This window comes from Kogia breviceps, chromosome 17 (assembly GCF_026419965.1).
Source record: "Kogia breviceps isolate mKogBre1 chromosome 17, mKogBre1 haplotype 1, whole genome shotgun sequence".
Lineage (NCBI taxonomy): Eukaryota > Metazoa > Chordata > Mammalia > Artiodactyla > Physeteridae > Kogia > Kogia breviceps.
Window position 1 is genome coordinate 36,034,344 of NC_081326.1, and position 21,683 is coordinate 36,056,026.

The 21,683-nt window shown below is 38.7% G+C and overlaps 1 protein-coding gene across 1 annotated transcript in view; it reads right to left on the reverse strand.

Moving 5' to 3' along the window:
• The window catches only part of RUNX1T1 (RUNX1 partner transcriptional co-repressor 1), a 134,217-nt gene that overhangs the window by 107,128 nt on the left and 5,406 nt on the right, over window positions 1-21,683 (reverse strand). Inside the window, 2 exon segments of the mRNA XM_067017125.1 lie at window positions 18,744-18,800; window positions 18,803-18,886. Coding sequence (XP_066873226.1) covers window positions 18,744-18,800; window positions 18,803-18,886 — 141 coding nt within the window.

Sequence of the window (21,683 nt, forward strand, 5' to 3'; positions counted from 1 at the left end):
TATTTTTAGTAACAATAGTACACAGGTACAAAGACAGAAGCAGAGGTGAGAGATGTCTCAATTACTTAATAAATTTTTGAATTCCTCATCTTCTCTTTCAAATGTATGTCTCTCACTAATTACAGTAGAAGAACATCATAATATGAAGATGGAGGAATGAAAGGAAGAGAAATAGAGACAGAAACCAAATCATGACTTAGGCTATCTCAAAGGAGCCTATAATTATACAGGGAATCATTTCATTTTCTCTGGTCTTTCAAAAACAAAAACAAAACACCCTCATTTGCCAACACCTTCTTGGCAACTTTAAGAAAAAGCCAATAAGCCTTTCTAGGAACTGCAAGAGTAGATGTTATGGGGGGGGGCGGGGGTGAACACCAGCAGCTATGTCTCCAGAACAATGGCCATGAAGGGTAAATATTTTGCTACCACGTTTTCCACGTAGTCAGGCAGGCAGTCACAGAACTTCAAAAATACCCACCTAGTCACTAAGAGTGCCAACCTGTATCACACAACGTTTGTGTTAACTCTCAATTCTTTCTTAGCACAATTTATCTTTATTTATCTGTGCTTCTGCAAAAGTCCACTAAACCTGAAACAGAGCTGGCTGCAGGAGGCATCAACTCTCTGGAACCCATAATGCAGGGCTCTCCTTAATTTTTAAATGTTGTAGACTTTAAGAAGTCACTTGCCAAATGGGAAACAGTGTACATTTTGCTGTTTTCCTAAAGTTAGACCTTTTTATTTTTAAACGTGCCTATGGACATGAATTGTGCTTAGGATATGACATTCACCTACAAGTTTAAAAAAATATCCAAATCAAACAGAAGAAATAATAAATGGAAAAGCACTTTTTTCCCTCTTTAGTCAACAAACTGCTTCAGAAAATACCATCTCTAGTTTCAGTAAACACAGAAATCATGACATAGCTTTTATGCTTTAACTCCAAGTATTGCTCAGCTTTTAACAGATGTATTATGAACATGGCAAGAAGCACAGGAACAAGAAGAGGGGCTAAAAAAAAAAATTGGTACTTGATCATTTGCTATCTTCAGACCCAAAGCTATCAAACAAGGGCTCCCACAGCCAGGCTGAGTGATCACCACCCAATCCCACATCCAAAGATTTCAAAGACAAATTTTTTAAATATATAATACAAATTCGTTATCAACAGGCACTAGAAGAAGTAAGGAAAAGAAAAGAAAAATCTTCACAAGTATAATTTATTAGGAAGAAAATAATAGATTGATTTTTGGCATGTAAGTAAATTGCAAAGTCAAAATATTTGTCTGTTCCTTACCTTGACAATATTCAAAGTTCCCTTTTTTCCGGCAGTCACCTATTACTAAACTCAGTGCTCTCCAAGTGTTTCTTTTGACAGATATCATTCTCCACCAATCGCTCTGCTAATTTTCTCTCTCCTTTTCTGACTGGGACAGATATTATGTTCACCAGCCCAGAGATCAATCTTTTCTATTGACAACAACAAAGGGAAGAAAAACGCATATATCACAACCAGTCTGAAGTATCACACCCATCTACTTACACGATAATACTAGGCCAGTTTTGTTTTAAGAAACAGATACAAGTCCTTCTAAATTTTAGAAAAATCCAAAACAGAAAATATTTTCAGATTTCCTGCAGTGACATGCCCTATAGGGCTCTTAATTCTCCAATCATCTGACTCAAAGCTGGATACAACTCCTCTTTCCTTAAGTTGGGTCTAAAATATACATACATCAATACCTTAAAACAATGTGTTAGATTTTACCTGCTTTATTTTTAAAAAACTAATCTATCAGATATGGTTTCTTTAGAAAATGCTTCCAGACACTGAGTTATTTATTTTATTTTTTTGAATTTTAAGTGCAAGTTAAATAGTGTTTCAAAACTAAGTGGTGTCAATATTGTTTTCACTGTTCTGAAATTTACACATTGCCATCATTACCTAAAATAATCTGAAACAACTGTTAACGGTAACTAATAATCTATGCAACCAACCAGTTTGAAATTATTAATAACAACAATTATTAGTGAAGCATTTTACCAAGTAAACAAACTTCTACTACTTTCCTTTTTTCTTCTAAAGCAATCCAAATATTCTCATTTTTCCTGCTAGAGTTGGCAGGTTTAGAATTCATTCATTCATTCCCAAACACCTACTATTACTACTACCACCACTATTATGAATAGAACAAGTATCACTATTTAGTTCTTATAATCTATGAAACATAAATCTAGCACAATCATATGCATATAAAGTAATAACTCAATAAATGCAAAGGAAAAGATTTATAAAAGCAGTCTCAAAAAATATTACTAAGGATGCTGCTACTATTTTTTTAAGAGACCAAACTACTCCCTAGAAATTAAAATTGGTGAATATACATACTCTGATGTATATAAACAAGCAGTTTCTATTTTAAAAAAAGAAAAGCAATGCCCTTTATACACCATATTACGACTCTGCTTTCATGCAATCAATGTTTCTCATTCTTAACAGAAAATCTTAAACAGGGCCAAGGAGGGGAGACTGGAAGTAAATACATCTAGATGTCAAATATTATTATTTCCATAAAATGGAAATATGGGTAATTTTCTACACAATTCTGGTATTTCCAATGTCTCTACACTGAGATAAAAAAATATTTTGTAAATAGAGGATAAATAAGTATTATTGGGAAAAAGAAGAAAATGGATACTTTTCTTAGATTCAATCATGATTCTTGATAATATTTAATGCCTCAACAACCATCAACAAAAGGCATCGGAGAGCCTGATAAAGTAGAGTCTAGCTGTGTGGGCCATATTTAATAATCTCCATTAAACAAATGAAGGAGGCCAAGTACATACAAATCCCCTAGAGTCTAAGTCTTTTTCTTTCTTCTCATGACTGTTAAATACAAGACTAGTGTCTCAGTTTATTATCAAAAATGGTATAATGGATCTCAGTTTTGAGGCACATAAAATTACCATGCGGATAAACTTCCTTTATAAGATAAATTTCTCAATTATAAATGATCTCCCAATATAGAATATACTATTTCACTTTTTAACTTCACTTGTGTCTATTTTAATCAGAGTATCCTGAAGTGAATGGAGAAAAGTTGGCAGGAAGATAGTATTACAAAATATTTTAAATGTACATGTTTATAAATTCTTAAATGTTAACATGGCATACAAATACACATGTAAACGTCAAGTTATCCACCGATGATTTTCCTCACTCAACTATTTTTATATATGAAACATTATATCACAATCAATAGGATAACTCACCAAAAAAAAAAAGGAGTTAATGTTTCGATTTTTCAAAATAATGACTCTGGAGTATTTTGTTTGCTCTTCATACCTCCAACACAATAAATGGTCTTCTGATATAAAATAATGATAAAATGGGTAATGGTAATGAGCACTATGAAATATACATCCAGATTATTTGTGATACTTATTCCACACTGAAGTCTGTATCACATGCAATCAAAAGTAAAATTTCTCTATCTTTAATAATTGCTTTGTTCCAATCCTAAGCCCTCAAATTTGTAAAACCTCATTATGAGGGGAACATATACTGAGACCAGTTTAAAAGCTAAACTCTACCAAGAGGAGAATGCCTAAAACAATTTGTAGTTCTACAAGAGTGTTATTAAAAAGGCTCAACATGTTGTATTACCATGGAAATTGTGGAAAACAGACATTCCCAAACAAATATTACTTTTTCTCAATGGTATGAAGTAATGAAAACCACATGTGTAAATCTGCGATCTGTGCAGTAGTTCAAGCTGCAGCTAATAGAAAATACAGAAAGTGAACTCTGCTATATAAAGGATTTTTGTTACAGAAATATAATGTGAAAACCAGATGCAGACAGAAAACCTTAATCACAGATGGGAATGTAATCACTGGCATACTGAATACTTTTTTGATCAATCTTAACCATATGCGTAATGTATTTATTTTCTAAGGAATGCAATAACTTGAGAGAACCTTCTATTTGAATTCAGTTAACCTCATATTTATAACGCTTTTATCTTACTCCCCCATCCCTTCAATGTGTACACTGAGCCAAGGTTTTAAAAGGAAGAGTTGCTGGCCTTGGCAAATCCTTCTTGTATCAGCTTATCTTTCAAAGTTTTAATAGGATGTAAAGACTACACACATCAGAATCAACCTCAAAAGTGATCAAGTGCAGTTCCCCATTACTGTGTTTCTCAATCACTGCCAGGAATCCCTTCACTGCCCGAACACATTTCTCTACAGAATTATATCAACATTTGGGGCAATTTTTCCTTTAGTAAATAAGATACAGTTATTCCAAAAAGGAGGCTTTAACATACCTCTTTTATCTACCAATATGAACTGAATCAAACCTTTAACTTTTTCCTTTCACAAAAACATCTTGTAACATAAAGAATGTCCCTTTACTTTAATAAAAATACAATTAGTTTTTGGTTTCGAGGGGAATTACCACAAAAGGAACCTGTTATACCATACCTTACTTAGGAAACATTACCTTAATAAGCACAGTCCCTGACACTGGGTTGTAGCTTACCTTTGTCAAGACCTCCACAACCTTATTTGTAGGACAATTCTGAATCCCCCTGATTTGAAACAGTCAACAGAGCACCACCATGTAGGCCTCACTTTAGGACTACATTCAACTTCCAACAGGAAGTGACTGAGACACTATGTTATTTGGGGTGTCCCTAAACTTTAAGGCCCCAGCTGCACCAGTTTCCTTAAGCTTCTATGGCATATACTCATCCTGATTCTCCTCTCTTCTAACTACTCATCCCCTAATATATGCATAGAAACAAACAGTCCTTATTCTGGCCTTATTCTGACATTCAATTGACATTCAATTGCGCTCCATGATTTGGTACTAACCTATACTTTTCAGCCTCTGCTCCGTCCATGCCCTTACAGGGTACAGCTCTTCAATGGATAAACTCCCATAGAATGCATCACCTCATCTTTATGGCTTTGTCCATTAACTCTTCCAGATTTAATGGCCAGCTCCTTTTCAACACTCAGGTTTTACTCAAGTGTAACCTCAGAGACAGTCTTCCCTCCTATCCAAAATAAGTTCTCACCACCACCGGCAGCACCCCCCACCATTCTCTCCAACACTTTTTTTAATTGTCTTCATTACATTTAACACTATGGGGAATAATCTTACAAATGTCTCTATAGTATGCCCCCCTAAACTGTAAGATCTATGAGAAGAGGGGTCTTGTCTGTTTTGCTCATTACTCTATCCTTCATACTAACTTGTACTTGGCACCTAAAAAGAATAAAACAAAAGAATTCCATCTAATGAAATGCTATAAAGTCCCCATTCAATCCCTGTGACCTTCACAAACCTTTCCCTGACCACTCCTGGGGCCCACGATCATTCTCTCTTCTTTAAATTATAATAGCATTTATGGTCTATATCAGGCGGGGCAACCTTTACCTTCCAGACACTGTTCATATGAGCCCATTCCCACTAGTACTGTACATACACAGGCCAGTATGGAAATCACCCAGGGCACCCAGGGCTGTGAAGCCAGCCCTTCCTCCCACAGTAAGCAGTAGGATACCACGATTAAGAACTGCAGGCAGCATTAAGTCCATACAACCTCTAAGGTGTAAATGCACTCTAGTAGTTCTTATGCATAGACTTATCTCCCAACTGAGTTTATCAATTGAGTTTCCTGTTCTGGAAAGAGATCCCATCTTATTCTCTTGCTGTCTTCAGACTTTACCTTGATGCAATATATGCATTTTCTTATAATGGCCATGAGGGAAGGGGCCATGTTTATTCAACAGTCTTCATACCCAGTGCGTGGCTCACAGAAGGTGTTCACTCAACATTGGCTGAGTGAACAAAGGAATAAATGATAACCGAATACTATCTAGTTTTTCTTCAAGCCTCTTCCTCTTATTGTGATAAAGCATTATTTTAAAATCCTTCAAATATTACTTTAAAGGGAAAAATTAAACAGAAGGCAGCTGACCAATCTATGAATTATTTTTAGTCAAACTGACAATGCAGGATGATCAAGGAGTTAACAAAGCAGGCAATTTAAAATAGTAAGAAGCTCTAAAATATCTCCTCTGTTACAGATATAATTTAATCTTCAATAAAATAAAATCTCCTAAAATGACCATACCTTACCTACACTGACCACTTAGCTCACTGCATGCAGTTGGACTGGAATCTCAGGTCTTACACTTATTAGCTATTTGACCTTGGACAAGTCACTTAACCGTTCTAAGCTTTAGATGTAAATCTCTACAGTAGGATAATAATACTTAACTCACCAGGATGATATGAAGAGATACTTATTAAGTTCCCATCTTGCCCCTAGTGCAAGTGTTGTTTTATTCAATGTGCTCAGTTCCTATCAATTGAGAGTAGAAAGGAGGTAATACCTATTTTAATATTATGATTTAAAGTATTAAAGCTCTAGGTCACTACTCAAAAAATGACCTAGTGCAATCAAAACATTTTCTTTTCTGAAAGTCATTGCTGTACTATTAGTGATAAAAGTAAGTACGATCAGTCAACAATCCCAAAATATGTGGAAGTAAGGTGCAGGTCCTAAAACATTTTTCAGTGGAAAAAAATAAAGAACAACAAGCTAATGTTTTATGATTAAATTTTTTCCTCATCTAATTTCATCTGTGGAAGAGCACCTCTAGAGGATAAGAGAAGAGAGAACCAATTATTTCCAAAGACTGGTTTCTCCAAATAAAGGCATCTGTTCCATGCCGGCAACTTTCACATGAAAGAAAAACGAGACTTTGAAAGTATCTGTATTCATGGTTGATGGCCACATGTCTCAAAAAAAAAAACAAAAAAAAAACAACCTACGATTATCCAACTGCAAATATTGTCTGGTTGCTGCTGCCCCTTATCAGCTGATATCTCTCTCTCTCTTCTTTCTTCCCTCTCTTTTCTCCCTCCCTCTCCCTGTCTCAGAAACTTATAAAACTATGATATTTTTTCTTACTCTAAACAGTAACTTTTCTAAGTACAGTGAGAAGTCTTGATAATTTTCCATTTTAACTTTAGTATAATTCCCACCTGCAGCCTGTGTGGCTGGCCCTGTCCATGGGGAAAAAATGCGGTGGTAGGATTTGAAGACTTCCAGGAGAGAGGTACTGAGCTCTGGAATAGAGAAGCCTGGGAGTCAGAAAATCTAGGTTCAGACCTCACCCCACAACCCATGCAGGGCGATGTTGGGCAAGTGAGGAAGCCTCTAGGAGTGATTTACAAATGAGCTCACTCCCAGGTGAGTATTAAGTAAGGCAACATGTGAACTTCACTCCACGAAGGCATCTACCGTGCCTCCTCCCCACACATATCTGTCCGAAATTGTTCGGTCACTTGCATTAAGGAACTAAAGGCTGTCCTTCTGAAACCATCTCTTGGAATTGTTACCTGGAAGCAAAGACAGTAAGATGCTTCACCCACTTTGGCGTTCAGTCACAGAATCTTAGGGTGAGACAGACCTGTCATTCTATCCAGTGCCATTCCTAGTTTAAGGCTGGTTCATCAAGCAACAGCTGGAATCCCACACAATATCAGAGAAAAGACAAGACTGGTGAGTAAAGAGGGAGTGGGAGAGAGTGCTGGAGAAGAGTACTAGCGAGAAGTGCTCAGCCTGGGGTCTGCCCAGAAAACAGACATAACAACCAAAAGAGGGACGAGAGCCCCTGGCACCTAAGGGATCACTTGGGGGCATGGGAGAGGGAAAGCTGGGAGTCACAAAAATGGTCCTTGTTGGGGCCCTGATCCAAGGGACAGTTCCAGCTCATAAATATGTCCATGCATACAATATTTTGCTTACAATTTCAGGGATCTCATCCTTGACAAAAAGTACATTTGTGAGCCATAGGGTGAAAAATAAGTAAAACAGGTTAAGATGTGCACTTATGAACATGCAAGTGACTTGACCACTTCAATTTACCCAGGGCTCCTGTACATGTGGGTGTTTTTTTGTTTGCTGAAACTTAAAGCTAAAATATGGTGGCAATAAATTGTCCATTCTGTGATAAGAGAACACAATAAAAAGGGATCAAGGGGGAAAGGGATTGGAAAACGACATGCTCTTGCAACCAAAGATTTCACTTTGGTCTTAGCAATGAAATATTTGAGGACAGTATTAAGTAAATAACTTGAAATATTTGAGGAGAGTATTAAGTAAATAACATGAGCTTTCACCAAATATTTAATAAAGCATCAAAAAGTACCCCAACTGTTCCAGAGCCCTACTTTCAAGGAGCTTACAAATCAGCAGAGAAGTCTGAATCACATGGATAGCAGCAAAATGCTAGATGTGATAAATTCTATCTTTGAGGAAGAGAGGTCATGAAAACTTGAATAGTTTCATTAGCAACTCAGTAGAGGACAAAGTGCATTCCCTGCAGAAATAGCTCTCAATTAAGGCTGAGGTGAGAAAGGTCTAGCAAATCAGGGGTATTGTCTGACTTGAACATCTCTATATCCCCAGGCATTAAACAGGACTAGACTCTCCATTAAGAATTTGCTGAGTGAAGGTGACTGAAAAGGAACAGCCATAGAGAGGAGAAGATCCTACAGGGGGCTTCCAGAAGAGAGCAGTGGACAGCTCAAGAGTGGTCAAGTCAGATGCCTAGCACAAGCAAGCCTTTCTGAAATGATATTGTGCTTTGTACATACCATCTCATGCAATCCACATGACAACCTTATGGGTCATGCCATTATTATCCAGATGAGAATTATTTCCAGATGAAGAGTAGGAGATCCAACAAGTGGCAAAGCACTGGTGAGTTAGGTCTCTTCACCACTTCACTTGACTGCCTTCTAGCAGAGAAGAGAACATAATCACCTTCCCCCAGAAGGGCAGAATCCCAGAATCATTCATCCCAAGCTGATGCTACAATCTCTAACTCTGCAGTGAATGAAACAGGTACGAGATTTGCAAAAAGACTCAGCGGACCAACAGACGTGAAATATATAAAAATTCTCCTTCCAACCACCAATGCCTGAGCCCCACTTTCTTCCCATAAAGCAACTACTATTGTCAGATTCATATGCATAAGTAGAAGTTTATGCACTTTTTGTATAAATGTAGCACACTATATACATTGCTCCCTGCTTTTTTCATTTCACAATATATCTCAGGAATGATTCCATATCAACATATATAAATTGGTCTCATCCTTTTAAAAACTATAGATTGGTTACAGAAGAAAGAAGTCTTAAAAAATCCAATTCTGAGAGATTTTTATCCACACACTCTGAATTTAAAGTTCAAAGAGTAAAAAGAATTCCCAGTGTTTTCAAATTAAATGATAATAATAATTAAATGATACTAAATCAAGGTGAAAGTCCCTGAAATAATATTATATTGGTGAACCATAACCTAAAAGTCCTACATTTTGTTGTTGTTGTTTCTTCCAATAAGTAAAATTCCTTAAATGGGGAGACAATTAACAGTGAGCAATTTAGTAAGAATTCAACACTGTCCTTTAACATATAAAAGGGATTCCTTTACTTTTCTAATATGAGGCCTCCATTTTAAAACAAAAAACTGTGATATCACAACACATGATAGTATTTTGTTTACAGTCTGCTGATTGTAAAATACATAAAGCCAAGTTTCTATTAATTTCAGTAATATTTTAATGCATTTTTGTTCATTTAATTTAAAGTGTATTTGAAAAATGTCATTGTGTGAAAAAGTATTTGGTCTGCAGACAATGCTTGTGCTACTGAATGAATGAACGTAGATTCAAAAGCCCAGTGAAACTCACTGCTCCCCACCCACCAAGAGTACTGAGCCCAGAGTCTGGGACACACTGCTGCAGAAGAACAGCCTCTGCCCTCCCATCAAGTCATCCTTGACTCCTTCTTCTCTGGTCCCTGCCTTCTCTCCTCTACATAATATTAGAATTGAAAGAAATTTTTATAAATTATTCCCTAAACAAAAGTCCAATGTTTGAAACATGTAAAACAGTTAGGCTGCTCTGGTGGAAAGTTAAGGGTCCAGACTCAGCCCTCCTGACCACTTTTTATTCTCCCACATGGCCCAAAGTTACCAGCAAAATGAAAGGGAACTCAAAACAGTTCGAAATCCATGCAAGGAGCCAAAGCACAGGAGGGAGCCAAGTCCCAGTGCAATCAATAATCAATCCTCCATGCAACCAGTACCCTTTAAGAAAACCTACCAGGTAACAGCCCCATCAACATTTCCCAAAAGTAGCTGGATCACAAGAATCCCTGGAGCAGGGAAACACAATTGGGTTCTGAGGCTCCTTTCTGGAGGCTGTGATTCTATGAGTCTATGAGGGGTAAGGAAGCTGCCCCTTAAACATTGAAGCAATGCCCAAATTCTGGCAAGCTATGTGCACTGGACATCTAATCTGAGCTGTCAACACTTCCTCCTCTCTAAATCCACCCGACATCCAAGTACTAATTATTTTTCCTTTGCAATAGCTCTGGCATCTGCCTATTCCTTCTTGTCCCACAAACCCAATTCTGGCCATCCTTCTATAATATCTAACATCTAAACTACTGCAGAACAAGTTCCCTACCTGGCCTTAGTCTTCCCCCATTCCAACCCATCTGGCCCACCGCAATCAGACCAACTCTTCAGAAACACAACTTTAACTGGGTCCATGGTTTCCTGTTGCCTGGCACAATTTTTTTTTTTTTTTTGCTTTGGTTTTATTAAGATTTATTTTACCATGGCATCCGTTGTTCAAAAGAAGTCCAACTAGAAAATCTAATATCTAAAGCAATTTCTTATAAAGAACATAACTATTCTGGTTTCACAGTGCTGAGAGGATGAATGAAAGGGCCTGAACCCAATCTGGGCATCCTCTATGCCACCTCCCAACTCTAAGGGGTCCCATAGGACACAATTTTGTAAACTTCTGGCTTACTCAGAAGATAAAGCTTAATCAAATGCCTTATGATCTTATGATCTTTCTGTTTATTCCCCAACAATCACCCAAGGGTCCTTTTTGCTGTATCTGCATATGTTAATTTACTCTCTCTCTACCCTCTACCCACCCCACCCCAAGACACCTCGCTTCTCCCAAAACCTTTTCCAGTCTCCATTCCTGCCTTATAACTGCCCACAACCCCATTACAATAATGTTGCCTTGATAAATCCTACCTGTCTTAAGACAAGCTGAAATTCCAACTCACTCCACCTCTAAAATCTCATTTACTATATCATTTAACTGGTAAGTAATCAAGCCTCTTCCTCTTTTGTAGCTATTTAATTTGTCCTGAGCAGGTTTATCATTCAATGGGAACTGAGCTTACTACCTGTTCTGTGCCTCCATCTAACACACTGCTTTACACATAGTAGGCATTCATTAAATATTTATTAATTTACTTCAGATTTACAACCAATAGCAAAAATCTTAATTTTCTTTCAAGTATTCCAAAAGGTTTCATTACCAGGGCTACCCAAAGAACATATGCCTTTCTTTCAAAATAGTCAAATTAGCTTTAATGGGTTGCTCATTTTATTACTTTTCATTTATATTTTCCTCTGATATTTTATACCCGCTTTCTCTGGCCAACTCAAAGCCTGACTTGGACAAGTCAATGGAGACTGATCACATTTACTTTCCATTTAGACCTGAATATCAGGTCTAAATGCACCTACCTACCCTTATTCAAACAAAGGATTCGAATTCATTGTCCACATTTGTTTCCCATCAGAGGTCAAATGTGGATCTCGTTTCTAAATAAATCTAGCTAAAGATGAGAATGAAAATGTGTGACAGGTAGGCAAAGGGATTGGGCAATAAAGAATACTTGCCTGACACATGATAAAAGTTACAGAATCCTAACATCACTTGAAAAGAACACTTTCACAGGAAAGGATTACTATGTCAGTCTGATAAACATCACAGTTCCAGTCCCAATATCATCTGCTGTTCTTCCCAGCTGTGTTTGCTTATCACTGTGTACATAACATATGCATAGATTCAGAAAATAAACTAGCAGTGTTTCATGACCTGTCTTACAGCTCACATCTTCCTATATCTTGAGGTTAGGGGAAGGAGTATAGTACATCTAGTTTTAACAAAATAGAGCAACCAGCTTCCTAAGACTTTGTATTTAAAGCACAACTTGCACCATGCTTACCATATTCACTGGGAGATGACTTCCCAATTTCTAATATTCCGCTTGCCAAATTGGATGTGCACTTGAAATGCTCTCAGCAATGCTGCTGTGGTAGCTCCCTGGCACAAACCTATGCCAGTCTTTGCAGGTACCGTAATCTATCTACTTCAGTGTCACCAGGTGCACTCCCCACAAGGTCTAGTGGAAGGGACGTCCCAAACACTCTAACATCTTTCAGCTAGTTTTCTCTCCTGGTGCTCCAACAGAACTGGCCACAGGTAGCTCATCACCGCTCTGGCAATATTTCCTCTCCTATTATTAGTGGCCCCCTAGCTCTTGAGAGCTTATCTTTAGACAAACTGCCATTACATCCCAGGGCAGTATTTTCTGTTATTTCTCTGATGTAATATTCAATCCAGTCAAGTCAGGTACCAACTAAGAGTTCACTGCATACATACTTTTAAGACATTCATCTTTGTGGCAAAGAACTTCAATTTGGCCTCCCACCAAACTTCGAATGCCACTGCAAAAATTTTCTATAACCTATGAAGCCACAGTGATTCCTGTGGTTTCCGTTTCCAGTGATACATGAAAGTAATGTAACTTGCATGTCCTTCCTAGTAAACAGTAGAAGTTTCCACTGCCATCCTGGATGATGGCAAAGGGCTTACCTTAATCAAATCAGAAGTATAAAAATGTAATAGTTCCCAATTTCCAAAGAAATCCAGCCTGGGTCCATTATTACTAATTTCACAAATTAGGATTAAACTTTTAATAATGTCTATATTTTTTCAAAATGAAAGTACAAAAATCAAAGTGTTATTGGTAATAATTGGGCTCTTAACTACTTTTTAGAAGCAATAGCAGACTGTTCTTTAGACAACAGACAGTTTTTTGGTCTTTCTTACTTAACATCTGATTCTAGCCATATGATAATGTACCACGTTGGTTTACATAAGCTATTACTTACCAGGTTCTCTCCAAAAATGGTTTAAAGAGGTCATTTTCTAAATTTCCAAGTGACTTAGGTCCAAACCTTGAGACTGTGGAAAGCCTGGTAAGCACAATCAATCACCACCATGCTTTAGCCTCTAGCCCCTCACTCCTGCCCCCAGGCACCAAGTTCACCTTGTCTAGCAACCCTGAGGGAAAAGCATAAAGGCTATTTTCTTTGAGCAAGACCTAAAATCTCTAGTTCCTTCTCACTGCATAAACAGATTCTTCCCTCCATCATTCACTTCTGAAAAAAGTACAGTAACGACTAAAATTTCTGACAATCATCCTAGATCCAGGACGGCTATGGAAAAAATGACTCACTATTCCCCATACCCCTTCTTCACAATGAAGAATAATGGGGAGATAATGATGTTCCACACTGATTCTATTTCCCAATTATATGCAGATTAGTAGTGCCCCCAACTCAGAATTAAAAATATAAATGAGGATTTTTTTCATTCTCCTAACCATGGGAAATTCCTGAAAGTCTACTCCTAATATCCTATATAGTCTTGTACATAGGACAGCTGGGAAGCCGAATGATCAATGAATCTATCTTTTTGCTCCTGAAGAATGCACCTGAGGGGCTGGAGTGCACCCCATGCCACCCAGGAAGTCAGTGACTGAACTGGAAAGGGAACTCCAGTTTGCCTATTAGGGGAATGCGCACACACTAGATCCTTCTTCTTATAATAGAATAGTTTACACCAGGGGTCCCCAACCCTGTTAGGAACCGGGCCACACACAGCAGGAGGTGAGGGGCGGGTGAGTGAGCAGAGCTTCCTATGCCGCTCCCCATTGCTCCCCCACTGCTCGCTTTACCGCCTGAACCTTCCCCCCCCCGACCCGCACGCCCAGTCCATGGAAAGATTGTCTTCCATGAAACCAGTCCCTGGCGCCAAAAAGGTTGGGGACCACTGCTTTACATTACATAATCAAACTCAAGATGGTACAGAATCCCTCTCCTCTTAGAAGTGACTAGGAAGTGGACCTAGCCAACTGGGAAATGCCGAGATCGAGATATAGAATGACCAAACTGACTGGGATGGGACAAGCCTCAGGGACTAAGGACACTGGGCAGAAGACCACTCTGGAGTGCTGAATGAGATCAACAGAGGGAACAGGCCTCAAGACCTCAGTGTAGTGTAGGAAGGTGGTATTCTGATGGGAGAATGGAATTTAGTAATGGAAAAGCCTGGATTAGGAGGCACTGAGGGATACAGAGTGGCATGCATTTGGGCATATCCAAGGATATCTGCTGGCCAGTAGCCAACTGTGACTCCTAGGTTGGGGGCAAGGGCAAATGTAAAGAAAACAGTGGATGCATAGTTCATAACTGCTAAGGAACACATTAAGCCAAGCCAGATATTCAGAGAACATGGCTCTAATCATTAGAACTTGGGAACAAAGCAGGTAATTAATTTGGGGAACACAGGGAAACCTCAGTTTTCTAAACTGGAGCACAAAGTCAAACCAGAAGAATGACTAAAAGAGTGATGCACTAGAGCTCTTTGAAATGAAGAAAGTGAAATGCTGGTTAATCATTTACTTAAAATCAGTGATGACAATGTACATGAAGGTTAATGCCAGGTTCACACTAGGTCTCTAACATGTGTCAATTCCTCTACTTTCTCCCAAGTCCAACAACTAGGTGGCAGCCCTTGAATGCCCAGAGCACATTCAGTAGTCTATGCCCAAGGTGTTAAAAGATTGATGAATCTAGTCAATCACATTCCCTAAGGCACTTGGAAGTGTTGAGATCGCTGGACAAACAATGGGAAACCTTTACATTTGTGCCCTCCACATTCAACAAGATCTATATCCTAGAGGCCCCACTCACCCAAATACTGATTTGCTTTAGGGACCCTGATCAATATGAAGCCCACAAAAACTAACCCCTGCTTCATGAGTTACATTATACAGGTAACCTCAATCAGAACTAATCAAAACACAGGGATATTAAGTAGGTCTCTTACAGTCATGGAAAATGTTAGTGGTTCTAAGCAAGACTGATGGTTTAAAACTTTTTCAAACAAGAGGGTCTCATACCTTAAACTTCAACCATGGGGCATTACTTTTGCAGTGGTTCTGATATAAAAGCCTGAACATCACTTGACAAAGTATGAACATTCTGAAAAGAATCACAAGAAGCTCTTCCCTGTTCAAGCCACATAAGGCACTGGGGCTTAAAGGCTGATTGTGGCTTCAGCACAAAAAACAACTCACTTGAAGATCACATACCAAATGATGGGATTGTGTCTGTGAAATAAACGTTCTTCATTGATATGTGATCCAGTGTCATTTCTTCAAAGCAGCAAAGTGCTTGGTGCTATACCAGAGAATACACCCACCAAGGAATATACCCAGATCTCTGAAAGATATGCCACAATCTGGCTTCAAATTGGAAATTACATTCTTTAGAAGCATTATTCTTTAGTTGGTTAAATACATGTAATCACAAGTACACACAATGTTGTTCTTCAAACTACCTCTTCTTTTGACTGGTGTTTCAGAAGAAACATTGCATTTGTTAATATCAAATATGCTAATGTGTCACAGTGTCTGTCTTCTCTTTTATCCACTCTGGAGATATTCTGAGCTTATCTCCAAAGAGTGTGTCTGGCAATTCAAGTGTGAAGCTACAAACTACATAGTCTCTAATTGATCCAAAACAGTGATCATGTCTCACCCCAGACAAATTACTATAGCCACAAGTCCACCCAACTGCAATTGTGGATGGAGTCAATATTGAACCTGATCCAAATTTCACCAGTCTTCCTTCTACCTTAATTCTCTATGTCCAGTTTTACATGGATAGCATTGCCATTCATTTTCTTCTTGTAGGAATGAAGTATTATTTTTATTATGATTATTCATGTTAGAGTTCTCTTTTTAATACTGGATGATTATTTTTTTAAACCTGTCTTTCCTAGAAATATCACTAGTAAAATGCATCCAATTTTTCTCTAATGTGGTGCTTTCCCTGTCCATAAAACTTATTTGATTAGCAGTACTATAGACGCTAAGGCTTTTGTATGCAGGCACTCAAGCATAATTTAATCATTTTATTTAAGCATGAAAAAAATTATTTTGAAAGCCCTGTTAGGTAAAATATCCCCGATTGGTTTAAACTTACATTTGCAGGTATATTAAGGGCGAAATAAATCACAGAATGCCCAGTATGCAATAGAATAGTGTTAACTTTGTTATAATAGTCAGCAGTAAGTTAAAAATTGTAGTATTAGAGAATGTAAGGAATAACTATCATTATAAATAACTACATTTAAACAGGTTATTTTAAAATAAATTTTGTTTTATGCGAAACCATTTTATATTACAAGGATTTTCACCCATGGAAACCTCTTTCATAGTCAAACTAGATGAGGTCCTAATTGCATAATACCATTTATCTGCTGAGGATGAAAGTGCCAACAAATGAAAATGCACATTAGGCAAGAGATTGTCAGAATAGAAAATTGTCTTTTTTATTTTTTTTATTTTTTTGTTTTTTTGTTTTTAAATAACCCACTCACATTAACGAAAGACTGCAGTAGCTTCCAAATTATAGGTTGTTATTTTTAGTGGAAGTAGTTCAATATTCATATTGGAGCAGATGTAGCAGTTTAACAAAACAGCTCTTCAAATCCTGCACAAATTGAAAACAGGAAAACTGATTGCATTTTCTCTTATCACTTTCCTTTTCTGAATTGACACTTTTGGCCTTCTGAAAATTTACACATGGCTTTCATCTCAACAGCACCTGCTGATCAAACAGAAACCTAACATTTTCATGAAAATGGTATAAAGAATTAGTTTTGTTCTAAACGCTGTAAAGGGCATAAGTTGCCTACTACATAGCAACAACTGCTGGGTATAAGGCATATTCATAATAATTTTATATTTTCATTAAGCTTTAAAAAATACATTAAGTCCCTTCTGGTTTTTTCCATGTTCACTTTTGTATGATTCAAATTTCTTTGACTCAGTGTCTGCCTACTACTTAGTTTTATCATGCAGCGACTATGCAAAATGTGTAAAAGGGTAGCTTACACTAAGATACAGAATACTTAGTATTTTCTCTGCCACTGCTTGGAATACACATATTTATCTACACATATTGCTGTCTATCCAGGCACATGGGTGTAAAATACACACATCCCATTTTCTTATTCCACCCGCAAAAAAAAAGCAAACAAAGTCCGGCCCTATTTTTGAAGGGGCCTTACAAATTCTTTTATCAGATACAGATTTAGCAGGTGCTTGAATGTTTGAGGATCCCCAACTGGGGAAAAAATGGATGTCACCTGAGCACAGGCTGATAACCATCTACCAACCACTCAGTGTAAATATTTCTGGGAAGGTAAAGGTAAATCTTGAAAATGGGTATTCTTATATGTAAAATACAAGATTGATAGCTAAGTAGCTTCCCAGATTTTTAAATAAAAGTCTATCACATATTTATCTGTTACACCTAATTCTAAGTAAAATTAAAGATGCTCCTAAGACATGCTCTCTGTCAGCTTCCTAGCAAAAGGGCTCTACCCCTCTGAAGGATTCCAAGTGTTCATTCCTATTCTGCCTGGGTGACAAGGTAACCTCAGGCAGAAATGACATACAGTAATATATGTACCACTCTAGCAAGTTGGCCTGTGAATTTCGGTGTTTCATCATGCTCACTGAGGCAGCAGCAAACCTAAAATGTCAGTATGTTCAGTCAATGGAAGTGAAATAACGGGACTCTATTGTCTTACCCAATCGATCTGCTGTTGTCAGCAAGGAAACATGCCCCCCTGGCTTTAAACAAATTTTAATTAGGCTCTTAGTTACTGGTTCATATTTACCTATGAAAACACTTATCTTGACTATGTGTAGGAAGCAAAACAATTGTTTTTCCCACTTTTATCCATTTTACCTACCTTCTAAAGTTAATACTGTATTTTTAAGTACACTCATGAGTGTACTAAACATTTTTTTAATTAAACAGTTTTATTAAACATTTTAAAATTATTTTTCTTTTAAACCAACTCCAAGGGAAAAAAAAATCCCATGGTTCAAATCCAAAACACAAATCTACCTAACAACTTGATTTCTTTTTCCCTCTAGACCTAGTTGAAACCATACTACAAAATCAGCTAATTCCGCATTATAAGTTGGTTTCATTTGCTTTTCTCACTCATTCAAGTACCACCATTAGCATCAATTCACCACCCATTCAAAACATGTCACACAAAACCAAACACAAATGATCAATTCCAAAAGCCTCTATCAATTTTGCTCAGTTTATCAATCTTACAAATAAGGGGTAAATGAAACTCCTGTTATATGGGAGATGGTGCGAAGAAGGGCAGGAGGTGGGGGGTGAAAAGAAAATAAGGCATTTAAGCCATTCAAATTTGCCTAAGTTCTACAGTCCTTCCCTGCACCAGAAGGGAGACAGTCTCACCTTACAATAAAAATAAAAATGAACTAATCAAGTTGTTAAGCAGCTTTTTCTCTCTCCTCTTCATCTAAAGGTTTCAGCATCCCGTCAATAAATAATCTATTGTTCCCCCTTTATCCAGTCTCGTTAAACCTATTCAGAATGGCAAAACTAAACCCAATTAAAGATAAGGCCCTCCGGTAATCTCACCTCCGTGAGTCCTGTCTGGATGGCAGAGGTGATGGGAGATAGCGGCCAGGCCAGGGCTGATGCCTCCTCCTCACCCCACACAACAAAAGGCAGATTTCTCTTTCTCCCTCTGCTAATCTTTAAATGTAAATTCTCTCCGCCAGCTAAGAGGAGCGACAGATAACATGTTACATCTTCACTTCTCCTGGTCTTATCGACTTCTGAATCATTGGAAAGGGAGAGAGGAAAAGAGAAAGGCAGCCTCCCCACACCCGCCTCCCCCGTTCTTTCCCACCCCTCCTTCCTCCCTGCCCGCCTCCCCTCCCCGTTCACGGAGATTACCTTCTGGCAAAGGAGCGCAGGAGAGGCGGCCGCAGCCGAGGCGGCACCCAGACCGCGGCTTTGTATTCATTAAACACACATCGGAGCTTATCAGAAGTAAAAGGCTTGTCAGGATGGCACATTGTGTGTGAGTGAGTGTGTGAGCGCAGGAGGGAGAGGAGAGAAGCCAACGTGCATCAGGGTGATTACAATATCAGCAGGGCCCAGATGGAGGCAGGAAAATAAACAGAGGGTGCGTGTGAGACGGAGCGGGAGAGGGAGGAAAAGTGGGAGAGACAGAAAGAGACACAAGCTGGAGGGAAGAAACGGAAAGGCAAGGAGGGGGCGGGGGCTCCGGCTCCAGAATGGGGGTGGCAAGGAGGGCGAGGTACCCCAAGGCTGGCTGAGGGTGAGAGCCAGCGCTGGGGGAGGGTGGCCTGCATTCCCCAATATGCCTCTACCCGGAGAGAACGGGAGGAATCCAGACTAGCAAACTGTATTTCCCTGCTCCAGGGCTAGACCGCGAACATTTTGGAGGTTCTGTCAAGGTCAAAGGGGGGTCAAGAGCTCTATTTTGGCGGAGCTTAACAATGAGACATTCACCACCTCACCTCCATCCAAATAGCCACAATTTGCAAAACAAACCTAGTGAGTGCTCACAGCAGTTACACAGGCCTTCCAGACCAACCTCGAGTTGGGAGTTCCCATCCCTTTCTTTGCTGACCCCAACGGTCCTAATTTCCAACCCCCTGCCCACACACACAAAGACCGACCCAGGCAGATACAAAACATCTCATTTCTCTGGGCTTCAAGTGTCCCAGCAGAAGACTTGTTGTAGCCAGCATCACTGTGATAAGAAGGCACACTTGTGATTGGTAGCTACAGGTGACTCTTGAGACACCTGCCCCACCTCCAGAAATTGTGTTGGGGGAGGGGTTCCTCACGGGTACATCTGAGAGTCTATTTTGGAGGTGGGAATTTAAAACTGAGGCAATCAATCTCGGCTTGAGCTGCCTCGCAGCTCTTCACCCACCCAGAGCCCAGAAATCAATCAGAGAACAAGCAGGGAGCTAAGCGCTCCTCCATCAGCCCAGAGTTCATCCTCCACCCCATCAGGGTCTGGAGGGAGATACACCTGAGTGGTCTCATGGGAGCCCCTTTCCACTTTTAAATGCCCTCGTCAGACAACATGAACATCTGATCAGATCCTTAATGGAGTGCAGATAATGCAGCAAAGAAGGTTATTTTATTGCGGGGAGAGGGAGTATTTGGTCATGTTGTATTTCAAGGCACTGAAGCTTGGTTAACAAGCTCTCACTGCAGTATGAAGTGAGTTCAGAGTAAAGTAGCCAATAAAGTACACAATTGTTCGTGGCATACATTGCAGCCCCAGCTGCAGTGAAACTTCAGGTTGTAAAATAGTTTAGGCATGAGGTCTCAATATAAAGAGACAAAATAGTTGGGAGGAGGGGAAAATAAGGCTAGTAGAGTAGAGAAAAGCACTGAGGAGCAAAAGAACTAGCAGCAGCCTCTGAGAGGAGACAAATTTGAAGAAGCCCTTTAGAAAATGAGGAGAAGCACTGTTTAATCGAGCACTCCCCTCCAAATCACTCAGTTAAAAAAGTTTTATGTGTAGTGGATCCTCCTGCTCCCACCCCAAGAAAACAATTAAGGGAAATTTGATAGGTAAGGTAAAGTGAAAAAAGCTGGGCATTGGTGGGGGAAGGGCATATGTGAAAAATCTTGTCATGCAATGAATGTCAGATGAAAAGGGGTCTGCCACAATCCACCAGTAATCCAATAATGTGGAAAACCTCGTGGTATCACTGAGACGAGAACGAGGTAGTATTTCCCCAGAAATCTTCAAAAAGTGAGCAGGTTCAATAGTTAGAGAAGCGTGCAAGGATAGGAAGTAAGCCATTTGGCAGGGTATGTTACAAAATCGAGTGCACTCTAAATGGGTGAAAATCTGTCATTCTTATTACATGTTTTAAATTTAATAACAGATTTCTCTCATAAAGGGTCACCTTTCACTTTTCCTGTTACAAAAATTGCATTCAGAGTAACCAGACACAACCACATATACCTTCCCCTTTATTACATCTCAGATCAATTTGGACACAAACTACCCACAAACGTTTATAAATCCAATGCAACTCTAGGAAGTAAAAAAAATACAACTTACAAATGTCAACTGATTTTTCCATTACATGCTCTCTGAAAAAATGCTATTTCAAAAACAAAGCCCTACTACTTTCAAACCCAGAAAAGGCTTACATTTTTTTCTTTAAAAAGCAACCAGACACTGAAGGCATGAAGAAAACTGCACAAAAGCTTATCTGCCAATGTTCTTATTTTGTAAAGGCACAGTATTTCTATTACTACCTTGTTTGTTCACTGACTTTTGGCTCACGGTTACAGAAAAGATCAACCAATTCTCAAATGGGAAGAATCCATGACTCTCTTCCAAAGCAAACACTTTGCTGCAAAGCTTTCAATTAAAAAAGGGGGGGGCAATATAATAAGAAGTATAATCACAGAATAAGTGTACAACAGAAAGTGGTTTCTATAATCACAGCTGTCTTAAAGGCCAGGCTGGAGACTAGAAATCTTAATTTCAACTAGTTCTTTTCTTAATAA